Source organism: Taurulus bubalis (genome assembly GCF_910589615.1).
Source record: "Taurulus bubalis genome assembly, chromosome: 7".
In the NCBI taxonomy this organism is placed as follows: Eukaryota; Metazoa; Chordata; class Actinopteri; order Perciformes; family Cottidae; genus Taurulus; species Taurulus bubalis.
The window spans coordinates 28,308,634-28,331,703 of NC_136595.1; the positions used below are offsets into that span (position 1 = coordinate 28,308,634).

The 23,070-nt window shown below is 46.3% G+C and overlaps 3 protein-coding genes across 4 annotated transcripts in view; all 3 read right to left on the minus strand.

The window, feature by feature from the left end:
- Positions 1-101: 101 nt before the first annotated feature.
- Positions 102-3,659, minus strand: plcxd1.2 (phospholipase C, X domain containing 1, tandem duplicate 2). 2 transcript variants are annotated; one of them, XM_079221251.1, is made up of 6 exons: positions 3,556-3,659; positions 2,292-2,428; positions 2,048-2,176; positions 1,463-1,615; positions 469-652; positions 102-382 (listed from the first exon to the last, which is right to left on the minus strand). In XM_079221251.1, exons 1-6 carry the CDS (start codon positions 3,620-3,622, stop codon positions 138-140), a joined length of 915 nt encoding a protein of 304 aa, XP_079077377.1. In that variant the 5' UTR covers positions 3,623-3,659; the 3' UTR covers positions 102-137. The 2 variants fall into 2 exon arrangements, with proteins under 2 accessions (XP_079077377.1, XP_079077376.1); XM_079221250.1 differs by having other exon boundaries at positions 1,463-1,618.
- Positions 3,660-6,882: 3,223 nt separating this feature from the next.
- On the minus strand, positions 6,883-12,393 carry plcxd1.1 (phosphatidylinositol-specific phospholipase C, X domain containing 1, tandem duplicate 1). The gene is made up of 7 exons (XM_079221221.1): positions 12,301-12,393; positions 10,671-10,792; positions 9,903-10,045; positions 9,260-9,388; positions 8,612-8,767; positions 8,143-8,323; positions 6,883-7,651 (listed from the first exon to the last, which is right to left on the minus strand). Exons 2-7 carry the CDS (start codon positions 10,777-10,779, stop codon positions 7,407-7,409), a joined length of 963 nt encoding a protein of 320 aa, XP_079077347.1. The 5' UTR covers positions 10,780-10,792; positions 12,301-12,393; the 3' UTR covers positions 6,883-7,406.
- Positions 12,394-19,265: 6,872 nt separating this feature from the next.
- Positions 19,266-23,070, minus strand: part of jade3 (jade family PHD finger 3) — a gene marked incomplete at both ends in the record, with an annotated part of 5,914 nt that continues 2,109 nt past the window's right edge. The window contains 5 exons of the mRNA XM_079221202.1: positions 19,266-20,107; positions 20,701-20,818; positions 21,178-21,639; positions 22,354-22,470; positions 22,571-22,738. Of these exons, the coding sequence (XP_079077328.1) occupies positions 19,266-20,107; positions 20,701-20,818; positions 21,178-21,639; positions 22,354-22,470; positions 22,571-22,738 (1,707 nt within the window). The remainder of the gene's footprint in view (positions 20,108-20,700; positions 20,819-21,177; positions 21,640-22,353; positions 22,471-22,570; positions 22,739-23,070) is intronic.

Below are 23,070 nucleotides of genomic sequence, written 5' to 3' on the forward strand. Positions count from 1 at the left end.
GTATTCTGTCTCTGCTTATTTTGCATCTCTTTGTAATCCTTTTTTCGTCGCCTATTGGTGTTTTTGTGTCTGGTAGTTTTGCATCTCTCACTCCTCTGGTAGTTTTGCATCTCCCACTCCTGCTGTCTTTGCAGTCTTTAACGTTTCCTCCGCAGTAGCTTCTGGTTCAGTGCGATGACCAGCGGGCAGAGAGGGATTGGACCCAGGAAGTCTCCTGCGATGATGTTGAGGCTCGTGGGGTCGGATCCCGGTTCCTGCTCCTCCAGCCACGTCCTCAAACACTCCCAGTTCCTGAAGGTCAGCGTCCGCAGCGACTCTTTGGGGTTCTCCGCGATGTAACACCTGCCGGCCGTCAGGTTGAGGCCGGACACGAAGAAGCCCTCTGGACAGACGAGAGACGCACAAGAGACGCACAGCGCTGTGATGCTTGCTGGACGGGGAAACCGTGAAAGCGCGAGCGGCTCTCACCTGGACGTCCCCGCTCTTTGTTCCGGTCCAGGTAGCTGGTGACGCCCTGCGCCGTGCACTGGTTGGCCCACCAGTAAGGGATGGCGGGCCACAGCTCCGCGTGGCTCTCTGCACACTGGGAGTCGTAGGACAGCACCACCTGGTGGCCGGACGCCCACAGGCTGCGCAGCGTCAGCACGGCTTCCTGTGAGGACACGGAGTTGTGTTACCGGGCAGATTGTTAGACGACATTATGATTGTTTTGTGTCTCTTAGTGGTTCTTCTTGTGTATTCTGGTTGTTTATGTGTCTTTGTAGTAGTTTTGCATCTCTTTTTAGTTATTTAGTGTCTCTTTTTAGTTATTTTGTGTTTCTTTTTAGTTATTTTGTGTCTCTTTTTAGTTGTTTAGTGTCTCTTTTTAGTTATTTTGTGTCTCTTTTTAGTTGTTTAGTGTCTCTTTTTAGTTATTTTGTGTCTCTTTTTAGTTGTTTAGTGTCTCTTTTTAGTTATTTTGTGTCTCTTTTTAGTTGTTTAGTGTCTCTTTTTAGTTATTTTGTGTCTCTTATTAGTTAATTCGATTTCTTTTTAGTTATTTTGTGTCTCTTTTTAGTTGTTTAGTGTCTCTTATTAGTTATTTCGATCTCTTTTTAGTTATTTTGTGTTTCTTTTTTTAGTTATTTAGTGTCTCTTCATGGTCATACTTGTGTATTCTGGTTGTTTATGTGTCTTTGTAGTAGTTTTGCATCTCTTTTTAGTTATTTAGTGTCTCTTTTTAGTCATTTAGTGTGTCTTATTAGTTATTTTGTGTCTCTTTTTAGTTGTTTAGTGTCTCTTATTAGTTATTTTGTGTTTCTTTTTTTAGTTGTTTAGTGTCTCTTCATGGTCATACTTGTGTATTCTGGTTGTTTATGTGTCTTTGTAGTAGTTTTGCATCTCTTTTTAGTTATTGTGTGTCTCTTCGTGACCAACAGGCCCCTTCAGTAATCGCTCCGTGGTTTCTAAAGGAACCCCTGACCTCCTGTGGACAGAGTCTGGACCCGAACAGCTTCCTCAGGGACAAGATGAACAACCGGTGCAGTTTGTCGTCGAGTCCCTCGAAGTGGCTGCAGGCCAGGATGACGACCTCCTTCGGGTGAGACTGCAGCCAGACGGAGACGGAGGCCAGCGTCTCCTGGGAGGAAGACGAGGGGAGATGAGGTGTGTGTAGATGAGGTGTGTGTAGATGAGGTGTGTGTCCTCACCAGCACGATGAGGTGTGTGTAGATGAGGTGTGTGTCCTCACCAGCACGATGAGGTGTGTGTAGATGAGGTGTGTGTAGATGAGGTGTGTGTAGATGAGGTGTGTGCAGATGAGGTGTGTGCAGATGAGGTGTGTGCAGATGAGGTGTGTGCAGATGAGGTGTGTGCAGATGAGGTGTGTGTAGATGAGGTGTGTGCAGATGAGGTGTGTGCAGATGAGGTGTGTGCAGATGAGGTGTGTGCAGATGAGGTGTGTGTAGATGAGGTGTGTGTCCTCACCAGCACGATGAGGTGTGTGTAGATGAGGTGTGTGTCCTCACCAGCACGATGAGGTGTGTGTAGATGAGGTGTGTGTCCTCACCAGCACGATGAGGTGTGTGTAGATGACGTGTGTGAAGCGCAGGTCGCTGGACGAGTCGTTGGGTTTGTGAGCGACACGAAGATCAAAGAACCGAATCCCCATGGAGAGCTGCTCCTCAATGCTCTTATCCTGGAGGAGGAGGAGGAGGAAGAGGAGGATTTATATACACGGCATACCACCTTCATCCTGTAGGGGGTCTCACACACACACACACACACACACACACACACACACACACACCTACCTGCGTGGTGGCCCATCTGAAGATGACTGGTCTGGTGAAACAGGAGAAGAGTCCGTCCAGCAGCCTGAAGGCGTCTGACTCTGACGGCACCAGCGGGGAGTTGATGTCCAGACAGTAGCTCATGGTGTCGTGACTCCCTGAGGGACGCGACACACGCTGGTTCATTAGCTCATGGTGTCGTGACTCCCTGAGGGACGCGACACACGCTGGTTCATTAGCTCATGGTGTCGTGACTCCCTGAGGGACGCGACACACGCTGGTTCATTAGCTCATGGTGTCGTGACTCCCTGAGGGACGCGACACACACACACACTGCTTCATTAGCTCATGGTGTCGTGACTCCCTGAGGGACGCGACACACACACACACTGGTTCATTAGCTCATGGTGTCGTGACTCCCTGAGGGACGCGACACACACACACACTGGTTCATTAGCTCATGGTGTCGTGACTCCCTGAGGGACGCGACACACACACACACTGGTTCATTAGCTCATGGTGTCGTGACTCCCTGAGGGACGCGACACACACACACACTGGTTCATTAGCTCATGGTGTCGTGACTCCCTGAGGGACGCGACACACGCTGAACTGGTTTCATTCCCCAGAGAAGGAATGTGCTCTGGGTTTCCTCTAAAGAGACTTTCTGGTTTAATAAATGACCAGAAGGTTCCACTACATTACTTTGAGTGTTGACCCTTCCTGGCTGTTATTTTATATTTTAATTAACCACATTATTTTCCATAATCGTGAAGTCTCAAAGGCCTTTATTATTTAATGACTAAGGGTCTCCTTCACTGACCTCTGGAGTATAAATGAAGTACAAATGAAGTATAAATGAAGTATAAATAAAGTATAAATGAAGTATAAATAAAGTATAAATGACTTTATATACTTCATATACACTGCAAATTTGCACTTTTATTGTTTCATTTCCTAAATTAGTACGCTGTACTGTTTTGTTTAGTTTAGTTTAGTTTAGTTTAGAGTATTTAGCATTTCTAGTATTTGTTGTGATATTTTTAATTTCAATTTGATTTTTTTCTGATATTTTGTATTTGATTGTATTTGTTGTGTCTCATATATAAGTTACTTCCTACTGTGACAAACGGATTTCCCCTCGGGGATAAATAAAGTATACATCTATCTATCTAACAATAGTTTTTATAATTCTCATATAAACTTTCTGTCTCGTTTCCTGCTTCGTCCCCGCGCTCTCTGACGTCACGAACAGCTGATCGCTGAGGAGAAGGTGTTTATTTACCTGGGATCGCCAGGTGAGGCAGCGGGACGTCCCACAGCGGCTCCGGGAGACCCGACATCCAGTCCATGACTACCGGGACCAGGGAGAGAGAGTTCACATGACCGATGACAACACAGCAGGAGGAGGAGGAGGAGGAGGAGGAAGAGGAGGAAGAGGAGGAAGCCCTGCACCTCCTCATTCTTCTGCGTTGATTGGCAGCTGCGCTGTGACGTGTCACTCACAGAAGTCTCTCGCTCAGAAAAACCGGTTGTGAAACACGTCGACGAGAACACGTGACTGACGCTGAGCACGCTCTGTGACGTCAGAGGGGGCGGGGCTGCAAAACAGCAAGAACAAGTCGACCTGCAATAGAGAATACTGGAGCCTCTAATGTCACTTTCATGTTGGTTTCATGTCACGTTGGTTTGACTAAACAGAGTTTCTTCTCCCAACTATAGAAGTACATAACTAAAGAATATCGAGAATCTTTCTCCAAATACTTAGCATCTCAAAATAACGACTTAGCATATCAAAATAATGACTTAGCATCTCAAAATAACAACTTAGCATCCCAAAATAACAACTTAGCATCCCAAAATAACGACTTAGCATATCAAAATAACAACTTAGCATCTCAAAATAACAACTTAAACGGCCATTAGTATGAATATTTCCTCCACTGTTTCTCACCTTTACAGCCTGGTCTCACAGGAAGTGACATCATCTTGCATGTGAGCGGTATTTTCTTTTTAAAAATGTTTTGTGGCTTTAAACTGGATAGCCGAGCTAAAAGGTTATAGGTCATTTCTGTATGTTTTAGAGCCATTTTAAGCATATTTTGATGATAATCAGCTGTCAATAGAGTTGAGGAAAGGCATATAAATACTGGCATATAAAAGTAGATTTTGTGATTTGTGTATTGTGATTTAATAACAAAAAGGCGCGTAATGATTATTCTGCTGACTGAGAGCTCTGAGCAGGTGGAAACTGTGAAACGTTTCCTCAGACGATCGGCTCAGGAAGGACCAGGTTGCGTGAAGAGTGAAGTAATCGTGGGCAGGAAGCTGCTGGAGGTTCTCATACCCTCCCCTGCCAAAGTCATAAGGGTAGAAGCATTCTGTTTCCTGTGACTGTACGGAGTCTGGAGGATCTCAGACGGTCCCTCTCTTCAGGAGGAGTCGGGTGTCCCGCCTGACCGGACGGGTCAGTTCCCCCCGACCACCGAAAGGACTCTTCCATCCGGCCTCGGCTCCCTGCTAATAATCCTGCAATAAATATATAATCTGCATTTAAAGCAAAGTAGTTCTGAAAGTTTATCATGAAAGTAGTGAAGTGTACTCATGGTTGTAAAAAGTTAAGTATCACTGTGTGCAAAACATCAATACAGTTCTGAACGGTTATTCTAGTTCCTAGTCCACTAACAGACCCGTAGAGCTTATTCATAGATATTTAAACCTATTGAGCATCTCACCAACAGCCACGGGCCTTTAGAGGAAACCTGACTGAGCTGCATTCAGTCAAGAGGGCATTTATAACGCGTATATATATATATTTATATATATATATACACACACACGCTCCAAAACAACAAGTAAAATAATTACCAAATATATAAATCCACATAACACAGTGGGGCAGTAACAGGCAGTCGCACCGACACCCTGCTCCCTGGACCGTACACATGTTTAACATGAAAACATGAGTATGTGAACCTGTGAGTTATCTTGACAGCTTAGTATTGAATGCACAATAACAAGGTATGTTTATACATGTTACCGGGCCCAGTTTAATATAAAACACTATGGTATGTAATATACATAGTCGGTGCCCTGCTCCATCAAAGACCTTCACCTACAAGACCCAGACAAAGACCTTCACCCACAAGACCCAGACAAAGACCTTCACCTACAAGACCCAGACAAAGACCTTCACCCACAAGACCTTCAGGAGCAGTCGACCCACCCTCCTCCATGAATGCACATTAATAACTCTGCTTCTTCCCCGGAGTCTTTGTGCTTTTGCTCTCCACAGGTTTACATGGACCCTGGTGTAATCTGGACCCTGGTCCTGCTATTATCATTGTAAATAGTTGCATTGCTGTTAGTATTGCCAAATACCATTACTGCTTTTATTTACATTATTGTTGTTTTTTGTTGTAACTTCTCCATCATGCTACTACTTGCTATATGAATCATTAACTCTGTTACGGCACAATGAAGAATTGTGTAAATTACTGGTTTTAACTGTTTTTTACAGTTGGTATTGTTACAAACATTTAACATTTTGCTCAAATTAAATCTGCTCCATTGGGATTCAACATTCATTTGATTTGTGTGGTAATTTTTCTGAATGGGAAAATATAGAGGTCTGGTTGAATTTGAGTTTAGACCTGCAGCTGCGTCACTCTAAAGAGATAATCATCCTGAAATGGCCTTTTTGTTTTTGTTTTTTGTTTTTGCTGTGTGCCATCTTCATTTACTCTTAACAAGTAACTTATATAGTAATATCTACACAGCTGGACGAATCTCACAATCTCAAATCACAAATCTCACTTTATTTTAACACCTACATTATTCAAATTAACCATGTGGTTGCAGAGATACTCTTTTTATTATTGGAATGCAATTTTTTAGCAGAGGCCTAAAGAATGGTGTTTTTAACCCAGCTGCTCTGTAGAGGACGAACTCGACTCTTAAAGGAATACCTTCTTATTCCGTGTCTCAATAGAAACTTGCAGCAGCAAGCCACCCTTCATGTTCTCCTGTGGGCTTATGAGTTGGAATGCTTCAACTATTGTTCTTCAAAACCTTATTCTTCCACTATTTTGCACATATTTTGGACCTCTACTCCTTCATATTTTCAGCAACAGAAACCATTCAGCTATGAAAATGTTCAGGTCAAATAGAAAATAGAACTGTAGTCCCTTTGAAGGGAATACAGTTTTATTTGCGAGACAGACAGACAGGAGGGACGGCAGTGAGACAGACAGGAGGGACGGCAGTGAGACAGACAGGAGGGACGGCAGTGAGACAGACAGGAGGGACGGCAGTGAGACAGACAGGAGGGACGGCAGTGAGACAGACAGGAGGGACGGCTGTGAGACAGACAGGAGGGACGGCTGTGAGACAGACAAGAGAGTTTCCTCGACCAACAGCTTAAACATCTCATGCCCAGACCCATTGAGCTGGTTCATTATAGTCCTGTGGGCGGGGCTTATCAAAGCGTTGTAATAATAATTGTGACATTTCATCGCTTCATTGATTGGTGAATAAAGTGAGAACGCTTTGCTTAGAAACGCTCATGTTTATTGGACACACCTCTCAGGCACAGCGGTGCAGCTCTGCTGACACGAGGTCTCACCTGTCGGCTCAGGGCTAGAGGAGAACAGTCGGGTTGGGTTCATGCAAATAAAACGTGCATTTTTGCATAAGTTTGATGTGTTGTCTACATTCTCTACGGATAGATACGTGTGTGTGTATAGGTGGAACGTAACATGTCACACTTATAAAAGTTTGTACATTACAATCATATGTGCTCCTGGAACGTCGCTTGTGCTTCCTCTTCCAAAGTGTCCAGGTGAGATTAGTTGAGTTATTATTGCTGGTCACCGGAAAACAATGGACCGGCCACCTTTGCGGACTCGTGAGAACCAATACAGTACGTTGCATAAACAGTGAACTGAATGTAAACAGTGCAGGTCGACATACCCCCCGAAAGTCTGTTTTTAACGACTGAAATATACATTTCACTGGCTCCAGATAAGTGCATTTATAATATTTAAACAAAGAATTCAAGTACTTTTTTTCCCCGTCACAAAACAAGCTCATGCTGTGATGAAGCGATGAAGGTCAGGAGGAAGGTCAGGACGACAGTCAGGACGACCACTTCAGCAGCTTCTCGTTCAGCGTGACGACGGTCGGGACGAACCGGCTCTCGGCGATGAAGTCGCCGGCGATGATGTTGAGCGAGCCGACTCTGGAGCCGGGCGTCTGCTCCCGGACCCAGCTCAGCAGCGCCGGGTACGTGGACGTCACCAGGTCCTTCAGGGACTCGGTCGGGTGGGTGCAGATGTACTTCAGGTCCTCCGTCAGGTTGATTCCTGTGACGAAGAAACCGCCTGAAACACACATTTAACCCCTTGAAAACCGAGGAGCAGATATTGCTGTAAAAACTGTATAAATCACTTCTTCATTTACTCATAACCAGTAACACACAACTCACATTATACTCTTTTACTATAACATTTCATTATTCAAACAGCCCTAGTGGTTGCAGAGCTACACCCTTTTTAGTTTGGGTATGACATTTTCGAGCAGAGGCCTAAAAATAGGTGGGTTTTCAAAAGGTTTAAAAAGGTCTCGTATCAAAATGATAGATAATGTACAAAATCCATGAATTGAATGACAATAACAAATTTGGAATACGATAAAAGCGCAGACCGTTTATAAGAAGTGGGCGTAAGACGTTTTGAAGCCTTGAGTTTGGACTTTTGGCCGTCGCCAACAGGAAGTGACCATATATGGACTGAGGAGTGACGTCTCTGGTGTCGACCTGTCAATCACTGTGTAGCCCCGCCCCTAAAGAGTCCCCTGAACCCCGGTACGTTACCCGGTCGGCCGTGCTGCTTCCTGTGCTCAAACTCCTGGATGAGCTCCTCGGCTCTGCACTTGTTGGCCCACCAGTACGGGATGTGAGGCCACAGCTCTGCGTGGCAGCTGGAGAGGTTGTGTTCGTAGGACACGATCACGCTGTAGCCCAGAGACCACAGGTTCCGGAGCGTCAGCGCCTCCTGGAACGGGACGGAGGCCGGCGTCATTCTAAACCTCTGCTCACAGAAATACATCAAAAAGACCAAAACCAGAACTTTCCAGTTGGAATTTCTCTCAAAGCCTCGACGGTCTGTTCATGACGGAGCGTCATTGAATTCCCTCTCTGGTCTCTCTACTGGTCATGTGACTACCTGTCCATACTGGTCATGTGACTACCTGCCCATACTGGTCATGTGACTCCCTGTCCATACTGGTCATGTGACTCCCTGTCCATACTGGTCATGTGACTCGTTGACGGCCTCACGTACCGTCTTGGGACAGAGTCTGGAGGTGAACACGTTGCGGATGGTCGTGAGCAGCCGCATGTGGAGCTCCTGGCTCAGACCCAGGAAGTGGCTGAAGGAGAGGATGACCACCTCTTTGGGCCGAGCGTCCAGCCACTCTCTTATCTCCACGAGAACGGTCTGCCGGAGGAAACACAAGTTAGTCTGCTTCATTTTAAACAACACAACACGAGTTAAGCTTGGAACAGAACCAGGTTCAGTGATCTGGTCGGACTCACACAAGAGTCTGATGTGAGGTGATGGAAGTCTGTAACGACCTGACCAAGGCACAAGATGTTTAATGTTGAAGCTCCTCCTGAAACGCCTATGCTTCATGTGTTAAAGCTGCATTCTCTCTCCTGACCACCAGGGTCAACTCCTCTGGTTGTATAGAAGTCTATGCTTCATGTGTTAAAGCTGCATTTTCTCTCCTGACCACCAGGGTCAACTTCTCTGGTTGTATAGAAGTATATGCTTCATGCGTTAAAGCTGCATTCTCTCTCCTGACCACCAGGGTCAACTCCTCTGGTTGTATAGAAGTGTATGCTTCATGTGTTAAAGCTGCATTCTCTCTACTGACCACCAGGGGGAGACTCCATGTGTGTGTGTGTGTGTGTGTCACCGAGGCCTCACCTCCACAGTGAGCGTGGTGTAGACACCGTGGTAGAAGTACAGGTCGGTGGAGCTGTCGTTGGGCCGGTGTGCGATCCTCAGGTCACAGTATCGAACCCCCGAGTCCAGCTGCTGCTTGATAGTGTTCTCCTGTGGAAAAACGGGATGGACTCGTTACACCAGGTCCAGGTCTGGGTCCAGGTCCGGGTCCAGGTCCGGGTCCAGGTCCAGGTCCAGGTACAGGTCTGGGTCCAGGTCCAGGTCCAGGTCCGGGTCCAGGTCTGGGTCCAGGTACAGATCCAGGTCTGGGTCCAGGTACAGGTCCAGGTCTGGGTCCAGGTACAGATCCGGGTCCGGGTCCAGGTCCAGGTCCAGGTCTAGGTCTGGGTACAGGTCTGGGTCCAGGTCCAGGTCCAGGTCTGGGTCCAGGTCCAGGTACAGGTCCAGGTCCAGGTCTGGGTCCAGGTACAGGTCTGGGTCCGGGTCCAGGTCCAGGTCCGGGTCCAGGTCCAGGTCCAGGTCTGGGTCCGGGTCCAGGTCCAGGTCCGGGTCCAGGTCCAGGTACAGGTCCAGGTCCAGGTACAGGTCCAGGTCCGGGTCCAGGTCCGGGTCTGGGTCCAGGTCCGGGTCATTAACAGTGAGTGATACCGAGTGTGTTCTTTACCTGGGTGATCGCCCACTTGTACACGAAGGGGCGGATGAGAGGCTTCATGTATCTGTCCAGCTTCTGCAGCATGTCTGGCTGGGTGAGGTCCACCGGGGAGCCGTCGTCCATGTCCAGACAGTAGGTTATTGCATTGTGGCTGCCTGGTGGGAAGACATGATGAAAGCATCATCCGTAAACGTGTTGTGTAATAGTGGAGGAGCTCTGAAGGCTCAACTACATGCACACGTAAAGAAAACATGCAAATAAACAAGAGAAGCAAATGAAGAGAGAATCTTCATCTGGATTTGAGCCTTCAATAGCAGCCATGGTACCTTTACAATGAGGTATTAATACAAAGAGTTATTAATACAAATAATTATTAATACAAAGAGTTATTAATACAATGAGTTAATAATACAATGAGTCAATACATTTCGGGCCCGTCAGGATAAATATGTTATCGACTCCCCGTGTATAAGCATATAAGTATAAAGAAGTTCCCTCTTCGACCTTCAGCAGGAGACGACATGGAGCAATGACTTTTAAGCTGCACTGCATGCTGGGAAACGTTCTGTTTATTTTTTATTTTCTAGTCCGACACTCGTACCGCTGTGTGTTAGCTTTATTATGTTATTATATTATCATTAAATCAGTGATTTATTATATTATCATTAAATCAGTGGTTTAAAATAGCTTTAGCATATTGTTGATCACACTTATTTATGGAACAGTGAATCAGAGGTTATCACTCACAACCTTCATCACTCATAACCTTCATCCTCCTACCTGGGATGGCCAGGTGGTACAGCGGGGTGTCCCACAGGGCGCACGGCAGGTGAGACATCCAGCTCTCCATGGGCAGCTCCCCCAGACTCACTACGGACAACGAGGACATTCTGAGCTCCAGCCTCAGGGGACACACATTCAAATTGATATTAATATCTTTAAAAAAATCGATACAAAATTACAATTCTCATAATTTTATAATATCATAATTATCCTATCACTATTATTATTCATATTAATAGTACATATTCATGCTCCCATTTATTGCACTCTGTTTATTGTTAAATGTTAAATGTTTATTGTTAAATGTTAAATGTTTATTGTCAAATGTTAAATGTTTATTGTTAAATGTTTATTATTAAATGTTTGTTAAATGTTTATTGTTAAATGTTTATTGTTAAGTGTTAAATGTTTATTGTTAAGTGTTAAATGTTTATTGTTAAGTGTTAAATGTTTATTGTTAAATGTTTGTTAAATGTTTATTGTTAAATGTTTATTGTTAAATGTTTATTATTAAGTGTTAAATGTTAAATGTTTATTGTTAAGTGTTAAATGTTTATTGTTAAGTGTTAAATGTTAAAAGTTAAATGTGTATTGTTAAGTGTTAAATGTTTATTGTTAAATGTTTATTGTTAAATGTTTATTATTAAGTGTTAAATGTTAAATGTTTATTGTTAAGTGTTAAATGTTTATTGTTAAGTGTTACATTTTTATTGTTAAATGTTTATTGTTAAGTGTTAAATGTTAAAAGTTAAATGTTTATTGTTAAGTGTTATGCACCTCCCGCCAGGACAAATTCCTTGTATGTGAAAATATACGTTATCAATGTTATCATTGTTACTAATTATTTATTATTATACTTTTTATAATTATTATTTAATTTGTACTATCATCATTGTTACTATAATTGTGATTTGTATTCACTATATTATAATTTCTGATCCAGTTTTCCGACAGCAGAAGTCTCTGAAGCTGGAAGCTCTGTTACCCGGTCTCTAAGACTGGGAGCCTTTGTCCAGGGATCCCTTAGGATTCCTTAAGGTGCCTTAGGACCCGTTAGGACCTTTATGACCTTTATGACCTTTTAGGACCTTTTAGGACCCCTTAGGACCTTTATGACCCCTTAAATCGGCGTAGGACCATTTAGGACCCCATAAAACGCCGTAGGACACCTCAGGTCCCCACAAGGCTGGTAAATCAGAATGTTCTCCTACAGCTTCATGGTCACGCCCACATAACTCTTCCTGTCTCTCAGTCGACTACAGGAGGGTTTTCATTATAAGGTCACATTTAGCTGATGGATCCTATTACACAGGATATATTACACAATAGCCATTGTTCAGGAATGATCCTTCTATTGTTTGCTTTACCGTGTAAAGCGCTATACAAATAAAATGTATTATTATTATTCAACATTATTTTGAATATCATCATTGCTATTATTATCATTGATATTATAATTGTTATTTTATTCTCAATATTATTAACGTATTACTGTATAATTTGTATAATTATATTTACTAGTATTAATGTATTATTATTATTGTATTCTCGTTATTGTTCTAGTTATTGTCATCATGTCCTTGATGATGATATTAATAAAGTAAACTTCTGTTTCTCTCACACTTACTGGGTCAAAGTGCTGCAGCTGCTGCTTCCTCCCACCGGACCAGTGGAACCAGTGGAACCAGTCAAACCAGCACGCAGCCACCAGCGGGAGGCGCGCGCCACAAGACGTCCGTCCCGAAAGCGTGAGAAGACGTCATGGCTGCAGAAGAACATGCATGACGTGGTAAGACAACATGTATGACGTCACGTGGTAAGACAGCGCGTGGTCCCCCCACCAGCAGACCGCCAGTCCGGTACCTTTCACTCTGCAGAGTCCGGGACGACGAGCGCGGAACGACGAGCACGGACCCGGAAGCTTATCGATCATCCGTGAAAACGATCGATTATCCGCGCGTGCGACCAGCTGCTGCTGCTGCAGGTGCAGCGACGTGAGAGCCGAGCGGCTCCGAGCTCCTCCGAGCTCCTCCGAGCGGCTCCGAGCGGCTCCGGGCACCGGGTGGAGTTTACCGGGGTCCCGAGGCGCAGCAGAGCGCACGAGAGGGAGGGAGGAAGAGGAGGGGAGGAGGAAGTGAGGAGGGGAGGAGGAAGTGAGGAGGGGAGGAGGACGAGAGGAGGAAGGGAGGGGGGGAGGAAGAGGAAGGAGGCACCACGCCTGCTGACAGATCAGCAGATGCAGAGTCTCTCCTCTTAAAGAGCCCTCTGATATATATCAATACACCTCTGATATATATCAATACACACATATATATATATATATATATATATATATATATATATATATATATATATGTATATATATATATATATATATATACACACACTCACCTAAAGGATTATTAGGAACACCATACTAATACTGTGTTTGACCCCCTTTCGCCTTCAGAACTGCCTTAATTCTACGTGGCATTGACTCAACAAGGTGCTGAAAGCATTCTTTAGAAATGTTGGCCCATATTGATAGGATAGCATCTTGCAGTTGATGGAGATTTGTGGGATGCACATCCAGGGCACGAAGCTCCCGTTCCACCACATCCCAAAGATGCTCTATTGGGTTGAGATCTGGTGACTGTGGGGCCATTTTAGTACAGTGAACTCATTGTCATGTTCAAGAAACCAATTAGAAATGATTGGAGCTTTGTGACATGGTGCATTATCCTGCTGGAAGTAGCCATCAGAGGATGGGTACATGGTGGCCATAAAGGGATGGACATGGTCAGAACAATGCTCAGGTAGGCCGTGGCATTTAAACGATGCCCAATTGGCACTAAGGGGCCTAAAGTGTGCCAAGAAAACATCCCCACACCATTACAGCACCAGCCTGCACAGTGGTAACAAGGCATGATGGATCCATGTTCTCATTCTGTTTACGCCAAATTCTGACTCTACCATCTGAATGTCTCAACAGAAATCGAGACTCATCAGACCAGGCAACATTTTTCCAGTCTTCAACTGTCCAATTTCGGTGAGCTCTTGCACATTGTAGCCTCTTGTTCCTATTGGTAGTGGAGATGAGTGGTACCCGGTGGGGTCTTCTGCTGTTGTAGCCCATCCGCCTCAAGGTTGTGCGTGTTGTGGCTTCACAAATGCTTTGCTGCATACCTCGGTTGTAACGAGTGGTTATTTCAGTCAAAGTTGCTCTTGTGTATATAAATGTATATATATATATATATATATGTATATATATACATATATATATATATATATATATATATGTATATATATATATATATATACATATATATATATAAATACATATATGTATACAGTTGTTTATTTTTCTTTAATAATTAAAAGTTATAGCTATTTTATAATTTAATTGTTTTTCACAAATACACTTCATGTATTATAATTATTTTTCCCTATTAGCTTATTTCCTCATGGCACAGCTCCTGTCTTTGCAGCTGGTTAAGCAGAACTCTTATCCAATCAGATTACACCTCTGTTCCTCTACGGTAGAAGTGGGTTAAACTACATGGGGACGTCCTGCTGGTGTTCTGGGCGTGTGATTTGTCACAGGGCAGCGTGACCATAAACATGCGCTGTGATTGGTCAGTGGGGCAGCGTGACTTCTGTTGACGAAAGAAAGAGAAGAAGAAGAAGAAGAAGAAGCAAGAAGCTCAGGCTGAAGCCTGAGAAACGGACTTGCTGGTGGATTTACTGATGACGCCTTTCTCACTGAGGGTTACAGAGGGTTATGTGGCTCAGTGGTTAGCATGCCTGTCTTTCAATCAGAGGGTCTGTGGTTCAAACCCCAGTTCTGCTAGTCCATGTCGTTGTGTCCTTCAGACACTGAACCCCTAGTTGCTCCCAGTTGCTGTGACTACGGTGTATAGAGCAAAACATGTAAGTCGCTTTGGATAAAAGCGTCAGCTAAATGTAATCTGGTGAGTGAACTGCTGGTTGTGTTATGCCGTGTTCACACCGGACGCGACGCGAATTTGCGGCGCCACCAGTTTACATGTAAAGTCAATCCACAGACGCGGCGAGATAGACGCGTTGGAGGCGGCGCGAACAGAACGTTTGACCTGGGGCGAACAAAGCGAAGGACGCGGCGCGAATTCACGTGAGTTGAATTCTCCCAACTCTGGCGGAGAAATCGCATGACGCAAAGTTGCGGCAGCCAATCAGCGTTGAGAATCAGCGTTGAGAAGCTCCGCCCGTCACCACCGCCGTCTCCCCGTTTCTGAATGAAACTGCTGCTGCTCCGCCTGAACCAGCGCTGACAGCGGCTTCATTGAGACGCTGTTGTGGGACTACGGATAATATTATGAACCCAGACACCATGGAGTTTGATGTTCCCACATATGTGGAGTTTACACAACAAGTATGAAGCAGAACTGGTGGTTATTTCCATGGTGGATGGCATAATCGGTATCGTTTTACGGAGATACGCGAGATGCAGTTCCTGGAGGAGTCGGTGAAATTCACCGAGCTGTGTGCGGCTACGGATGATGTCATGAACCCGAACACGAGGGCGTTTCATGTTCCCACATGTTTGGGACTTCCACAACAAGTATAAAGCAGAACTAGTGGTTATTTATTCCATGGTCGATAGCGGAAATGAAAGCTTCGTCGCTTGTCTCTCACAGAGGCAAGCAACAGAGCTAAGCCACGCCCCTTTGGTCGCGCCGCGAATTCGCGTTTGGTGTGAACGCCCTCTTTCTACTCGCGCGAGTAAACTTCCGCGGTGGACGCGGCGCCGCAAATTCGCATCGCGTCCGGTGTGAACACGGCATTACTGTTTTTACATCTACAGTCGTATTTAATCATAAACAAGCCACATGTTGTTGCTGCTGCTCTCTCCTCTCCACGGTGCAGCAGCTGGATGTCTTGTGTGTGTGCAGGTTTCAGTGCCGCGGTTTTGTTGGATTGTTTTGTTATAACTAAATGTGACTGGTTGTTGATTTGGACAACGGCGAGGTTGGAGGCTTGCTCCACGGAGTGTCTGCTGTTTCCCCACCAGGCCCCCAGCGCCTCATTTAAAAAAATAAGAAAGGTTTTTAAAAATGGCACCTTAATTTTATATATATATATATATATATATATATATATATATATATATATATATATATATATACTATGTATTTATATATCATATGTGTGGTATCTTCTCAGCAAGATAACTTTGTAATTGAACATTAAACAATAAATAAGCAGAATAGAAAACAATTATTTGAGTGAAGTTAATAAAGAAAAGGAAAATCATAGCATAGCAATTCATTTAAAAAAAGGACTGTGATAGGATCTGATAATCGTAATTTATTGAGGATTTGGATTTCATTATTTCTGGGACTTTGATTGAGTAGCGCATCAATATGTTTTAAAATAAGTCAAACATTAATCCTAAGGTCCAGTTGTCTTTGAAAAAACACTAATAATAATAACAATCAATATTAGATATTACTGAGCCGAGATGACATGTTTCTCCTGTTTTTGTCATTATTTAAAATCATGCAACGTTTCCATGGTGGACGTGTGATAAGAACTAGAAACGCCATTTCCTCCTAGTGGCCACTCGCGGTATTACAGCAAAAAACACATTTTAGAAAAACCATTAGAACGTTTTAAGTTTTCATCTATGGAGAATTCCTATTTGTTGCAAAAAAAATATTTAAAAAATCCATTTCTATACTATATTCACATATCTGTTCAACATGCGGAGTCAAAGACGTCGTTGTCTTCCTCTGCACTAAGCGATGGTTAGAGAACGCAACCTTTGGCTCCTCATTGATTAAGTTGTCTGCTCGCTTGTGATTGTCTGTCCTCAGCGGTCGATAAACCCTGAAGCGGCAGGAACACTGAAGCAGATTAAAGTGCATCGGCATCAGCAGACTCAACGGAAACGGGAAAGTTCAGCTTGAGGCTCAGGAGTCATCAGGAAACGTCTTTCTATCATGCATTTTATCAAGAACGTGCAGATAGACAGGCTGTGTGATGATAGACAGGCTGTGTGATGATAGACAGGCTGTGTGATGATAGACAGGCTGTGTGATGATAGACAGGCTGTGTGATGATAGACAGGCTGTGTGCAGATAGACAGGCTGTATGATGATAGACAGGCTGTGTGATGATAGACAGGCTGTGTTATGATAGACAGGCTGTGTGATGATAGACAGGCTGTGTTATGATAGACAGGCTGTGTGATGATAGACAGGCTGTATGATGATAGACAGGCTGTGTGCAGATAGACAGGCTGTGTGATGATAGACAGGCTGTGTGCAGATAGACAGACTGTGTGATGATAGACAGGCTGTTTGATGATAGACAGGCTGTATGATGATAGACAGGCTGTATGATGATAGACAGGCTGTATGATGATAGACAGGGTGTGTGCAGATAGACAGGCTGTGTGATGATAGACAGGCTGTATGATGATAGACAGGCTGTGTGATGATAGACAGGCTGTGTGATGATAGACAGGCTGTGTGATGATAGACAGGCTGTGTGTTTCGGGTCCTGCAGGTTGGGCTGGCATCAGAAATTTGTTACAAAAGGGTTTTCATTTACTAAATACATTTATTATTTACAATATAAACCCTCCGTCATGGCTTTATTTTAAAATGTTATACATACACAATGTTATTTTTATTTAATTAACACAATATATTTATTTATATACAGAGTGTATATATATATATATATATATATATATATATATATATATTTACATATATATGACATCAATAAATTAATGATATATCTAAAATATATATCATTTAATTTTTGAGAACAACTTCAGGTCTGTTTGATCATGTGACACATGATTCTGTGTGTGTGTGTGTGTGTGTGTGTGTGTGTGTGTGTGTGTGTGTGTGTGTGTGTGTACACAGACTGGGCCGTTGTAACTCCTGTACATTAAAACTAATATTATTTTATATACACATTATTCTTGTTTTATACACTTACTCTTAAGATCTCATTTTCAGCTTTATTATTCACACTGGTGTTATTATATACACATATTTTATTTAGATTTTTCCATATCTATTGTTTTTTCTATATACATATTTCCATTTTATTTTGTAAAGAAACCAAATTCTATTGTTATTAATAAGATGTTTTTCCTGCTATGAAACGTGAACATGTCGACTTTAAAGAAAGACCAAAACTCCTCCACTAAAAACTCTTAATCACATTTAATGAACAGCTGTTTGAGGCAATCGGTGCTGCCACCTAGTGGTCATCCAGAGAAACACTGAAGTCCCACAACAACCTCCCTACAGGTGATGAGCAGCTCTGAGCTCTGAGAGGTAAATCTGTGTCAGATGTTTTTTATTCAAACACCTGATGAAAGAAATAAAACAAAAAGAAGAATAAAGTGTTTTTTGTGGTAAAAATGAGTCGACACAAAGAATCACAGAAGTAGAGAACCAGTTATTTATTATCAAAACAAACAGGAGACGAGGCGATGAAGGCTGATCGTGTGTCCCGGGATGCGAACCCTTCCCCCGCTTCACGCGCTCGCTTCCCACTGAGACGAGAGCTGGGAGTTCACCACGGGAAGAAACACAACTAAAAGCAGACTAATAGTGTTAAACTGTTTGGTTTCTGATCAAACTAAAATACGACTCGACTAACGCAGGAAGGACAAAAGAAAAGAAAAAGGTCAAAGGTCACCGGGTCGGTTCATCAGCGGAGAAAAACAAATGTGCAAGAAGTGGGTTTACATGCACCAGATACTCTTTACTTATTACTCTGAATATGACAATATTCTGATTGTAAACATGTCTGGAGTTCTTCTCTACGGAGGAGGAGGAGGAGGAAGAGGAGGAGGAAGAGGAGGAGGAGGAGGAGGAAGAGGCGTGGAGGTCGTTCTGTAAACGGGAACTTTAATCTTCATTAACCACGTAAACAGATTATTAAAGAAAATCGTCTTCAAGCAATAAAACAGAATATCTGATGCACGTAAACGAGTTTGATTTAAACGTTTGAAGTCTCAATAAAGTGGAGCGCGTGTGAGTCAGCTTATTATCTACATCCCAATGTGAACATCTTATGTACAGCGGGGAGGGGCGGGGCTAGAGGGGCGGGGCTAGAGGGGCGGGGCTAGAGGGGCAGGGCTAGAGGGGGCGTGTTTGATACAAAGTTGTGCAGAGTACAAAATGTAGTTCTAGTCACAATGAAAGGCAAACGATGATAATCTCAGAAGACTGTTCGTCTCTACGAGTCCCACAAACCCGTCACGCCCTCTGGGTCCTGGCCTGGGTCATGGTCCTGGCCTGGGTCCTGGTCCTGGCCTGGGTCATGGTCCTGGCCTGGGTCATGGTCCTGGGTCCTGGCCTGGGTCATGGTCCTGGCCTGGGTCCTGGTCCTGGGTCCTGGCCTGGGTCCTGGTCCTGGCCTGGGTCATGGTCCTGGCCCTGGGTCATGGTCCTGGGTCCTGGGTCATGGTCCTGGGTCATGGTCCTGGCCCTGGGTCATGGTCATGGCCTGGGTCATGGTCCTGGCCCTGGGTCATGGTCCTGGCCTGGGTCATGGTCCCCTGACGCGTCTTGGCACTTGGGAGGACGGAGCGGCGAGCGGCCGTCACCTCTGCACGGCGTGTCTGGAGCCCAGCGACTGCTTCCCGCGGCCGACCCCCTCCCCCCTGCCGCCGTCCGGCTGAGGCGGGCCGCCCGGCCTCCGCCGCCGGCCTTTGGCCTCGGGCTCCGAGTCGCTGAGCTCCAGGTCGGGACAGTAGCCGTCGCTGTCCTGCTGCGGGCGGCCGCTCCTCGCCCGGTGCTCGGGCTTGGCCCACAGTCTCTCCTTGGCCGAGCCCTTCCGGGACAGTTTGTCGGAGGCCCGCAGGTCCTCCGTGGTGCGGACCAGGTTGATGGTGGCCTCCTTGAAGGACCTGCCGAAGTGCTCCATGGCGGACTTGCGCAGGCCGCTCTTGTCCAGAGCCGGGCCGGAGGCGTCCCGCTCGCCGGGCGTCTGACAGGAACTGTCCTTCTGCGCCGCCGCCGCCGCCACCGCCGCCACCGCCGCCACCGCCGCCGCCTTCTCCGAGAGGCCGTTGGCCTTGCGGTCCTGGTCCGGCTTGCCGTTGGAGGAGTGGCCCCCGTGCAGCAGCGCGGCGTGCAGCGCCAGCGGCTTGCCGGACGGCTTCCCGCCGCCGGGCTGCGGCGCGGCCGGGCTGCGCGAGTGGCTGGAGGCCGGCAGGCGGCCGTTGGCGCGCTCCTCGCGGCGCCCGCGGCCGTGCAGCTGCGGCTTGCCCTGGCCCAGGCCCTCGCCCTCCGCCACGTTGGCGCTGTTGTCCGGGCACAGCGGCCCGTTGCCGGACTTGGAGCCGTTTCCCGGGACGGAGGGTTTGGGCATTTTGAGCTTCAGGGTGATCCGGGGAGGAGGACGGAACAGCAGGCTCTCCGCCGGAGAGGACGAGGGAAGACCTGCAGAGAGACACGGAACATGTTCAGGCTAAGACTCACACAGGACGGCGGCAGACAGACAGACAGACAGACAGAAGACAGACAGACAGAAGACAGGCAGGTAGACAGGCAGACAGAAGACAGACAGACAGACAGACAGACAGACAGACAGACAGACAGACAGACAGACAGACAGACAGACAGACGGCAGACAGACAGGCAGACAGACAGACAGACAGACAGACAGACAGGCAGACAGGCAGACAGACAGACAGACAGACAGACGGCAGACAGACAGGCAGACAGACAGACAGACGGCAGACAGACGGCAGACAGACAGACAGACGGCAGACAGACAGACAGACAGACGGCAGACAGGCAGACAGAAAGGCAGACAGACGGCAGACAGACAGGCAGACAGACGGCAGACAGACAGACAGACAGACAGACAGACAGACAGACAGACAGACAGACAGACAGACGGCAGACAGGCAGACAGAAAGGCAGACAGACGGCAGACAGACAGGCAGACAGACGGCAGACAGACAGACAGACAGACAGACAGACAGACAGACAGGCAGACAGACAGGCAGACAGACAGACAGGCGGCTCACCGGCTGACAGCTCCTGGTTCAGCAGCTTTACGTGCAGGTTGAACATCTGCTCCTGAGCTTTGCTCTGCAGAACCTTCAGCTTCTCCCGCCGGCTCACCATGTAGCACAGGTTCCTCACCTGCAGGCGGACAAACAGCCTTCAAGACGAGGTCGAGGGCACGATGCTCCACAAGACACATTCACTTTACCACTTTTCAATCACAGTTGATTAGTTCACCTCCACCAACTCAAACCACACAGCTTTCTTCATGATAATAAACAATATTAGTTTTTCAGTGTACTGTGAGAGATGACTGAGACTTGTGTGTTATGAATATGTGATAATGTGCTTTACTCATATTAATGTGGACACTTAGCTCACTAAAATAATGTGAATTCCAGCTCATAAACGGCTCCTCATAGAGTACTAATGAATGAATGTACTCGAGTGACAGTACACAGCATGCGGTCATGTGACATGTGTCATGTGACACCCACCCGCTCCAGGTCCTGCCTCAGGTGCATGAACATCCTCATGCGGGTGTGGATGCTGTCCTCCTGCGGCTGCAGCACCAGGTTCTCCTCGTCCTCTTTGGGCGGCAGCAGGACTCGGTTGAAGTTGGCTCTCCTCTTCAGCTTCCAGTACTGGCAGATGAAGTCCAGCAGGCGGGCCGGCAGCCCGAGGGCCCGGGACAGGTCGTCCTGCTGGACCAGCGTGTAGAACTCCTCCTCCAGCTCCTGCAGCCTCTGGGCCCGCTGGCCGCCCTTCTGGGCGTCGCCGGCGGCGGGTTTGGCGCGAGCCGGGCTGAGGCCGGCCTCCACGGCCTTCGGCTGGCTGTGCTTCAGGCAGTACGACTTGAACTTCACCTCGTCGCCTTCGTCCAGGATGGTCTTCATCTCCAGGCTGTGCTCGAAGGCGCACGTCACGTGGAAGGGAGTCGTGCAGTTCTTCACCGAGCACTGAGGGGGAGGGGCATGGTGGACAACCAATCAATGTTGAGACCAGCAGAGAGCTAGGCTCGTTAGCAGCACCGCTAATGGAGAACCAACAGAAGGAGAGCTAGTAACGTTAGCAGCGCCGCTAATGGAGAACCAACAGGAGGAGAGCTAGTAACGTTAGCAGCACCGCTAATGGAGAACCAATAGAAGGAGAGCTAGTAACGTTAGCAGCACCGCTAATGGAGAACCAACAGGATTAGAGCTAGTAACGTTAGCAGCACCGCTAATGGAGAACCAACAGGATTAGAGCTAGTAACGTTAGCAGCACCGCTAAAGAAGAACCAACAGGAGAGCTAGTAATGTTAGCAGCACCGCAAACGGAGAACCAACAGGAGAGCTAGCAACGTTAGCAGCACCGCTAACGTAGAACCAACAGGAGGAGAGCTAGTAACGTTAGCAGCACCGCTAACAGAGAACCAACAGGAGGAGAGCTAGTAACGTTAGCAGCACCGCTAACGTAGAACCAACAGGAGGAGAGCTAGTAACGTTAGCAGCACTGCTAACAGAGAACCAACAGGAGGAGAGCTAGTAACGTTAGCAGCACTGCTAACAGAGAACCAACAGGAGGAGAGCTAGTAACGTTAGCAGCACCGCTAAAGAAGAACCAGCGGAGGTTCACTTCAGTTACATGATGATGAATTCCCACTCTTCATAATGACCACAAACGCCTCTCACCTGGATACAAGCGCCCGTCTTCCATTTACACAAACTGCAGATGAGCGACCAGCGGCTTGGAGGGATGTGGGACACTTTGGTGATGGGCTCCATCCTCTCAGGGCACGCGATGCTCACCTGGAGGGACGGCAGGGTGAGGTTATGTCTCTGTGTGTGTGTGTGTGTGTGTGTGTGTGTGTGTGTGTGTGTGTGTGTGTGTGTGTGTGTGTGTGTGTACCTCTGGGATCCACAGAGCACAGCTCACGTGAGCCCACTTGGTTCCGGCCCGCGTTGCCTTCATGGCTCCTCCCTTCTGTGGGCAAAGCAGACACTGAGGGTCGATGCCCAGGACGCAGGTCCTGCACAGCCAGTTCCCCACCGGCACCTTCACGATGCCGTAGCACGCCTGAGGGTCAAGAATATTATTATTATTAATGAAAACAACTCTTACACGCCTGAGGGGCAAGAATATTATTATTATTAATGAAAACAACTCTTACACGCCTGAGGGTCATGAATATTATTATTATTAATAAAAAAAACAGAGCACGAGAACAACAACAACTCAAATATGATCATGAAAGAAACCAACGATAAATAAAACATGAACGCATTCCCCCACACAGTGCTCTCAGAATAAGCCCCGCCCACCTGGTGCTCTCAGAATAAGCCCCGCCCACCTGGTGCTCTCAGAATAAGCCCCGCCCACCCGGTGTTCCCAGAAGAAGCCCCGCCCAC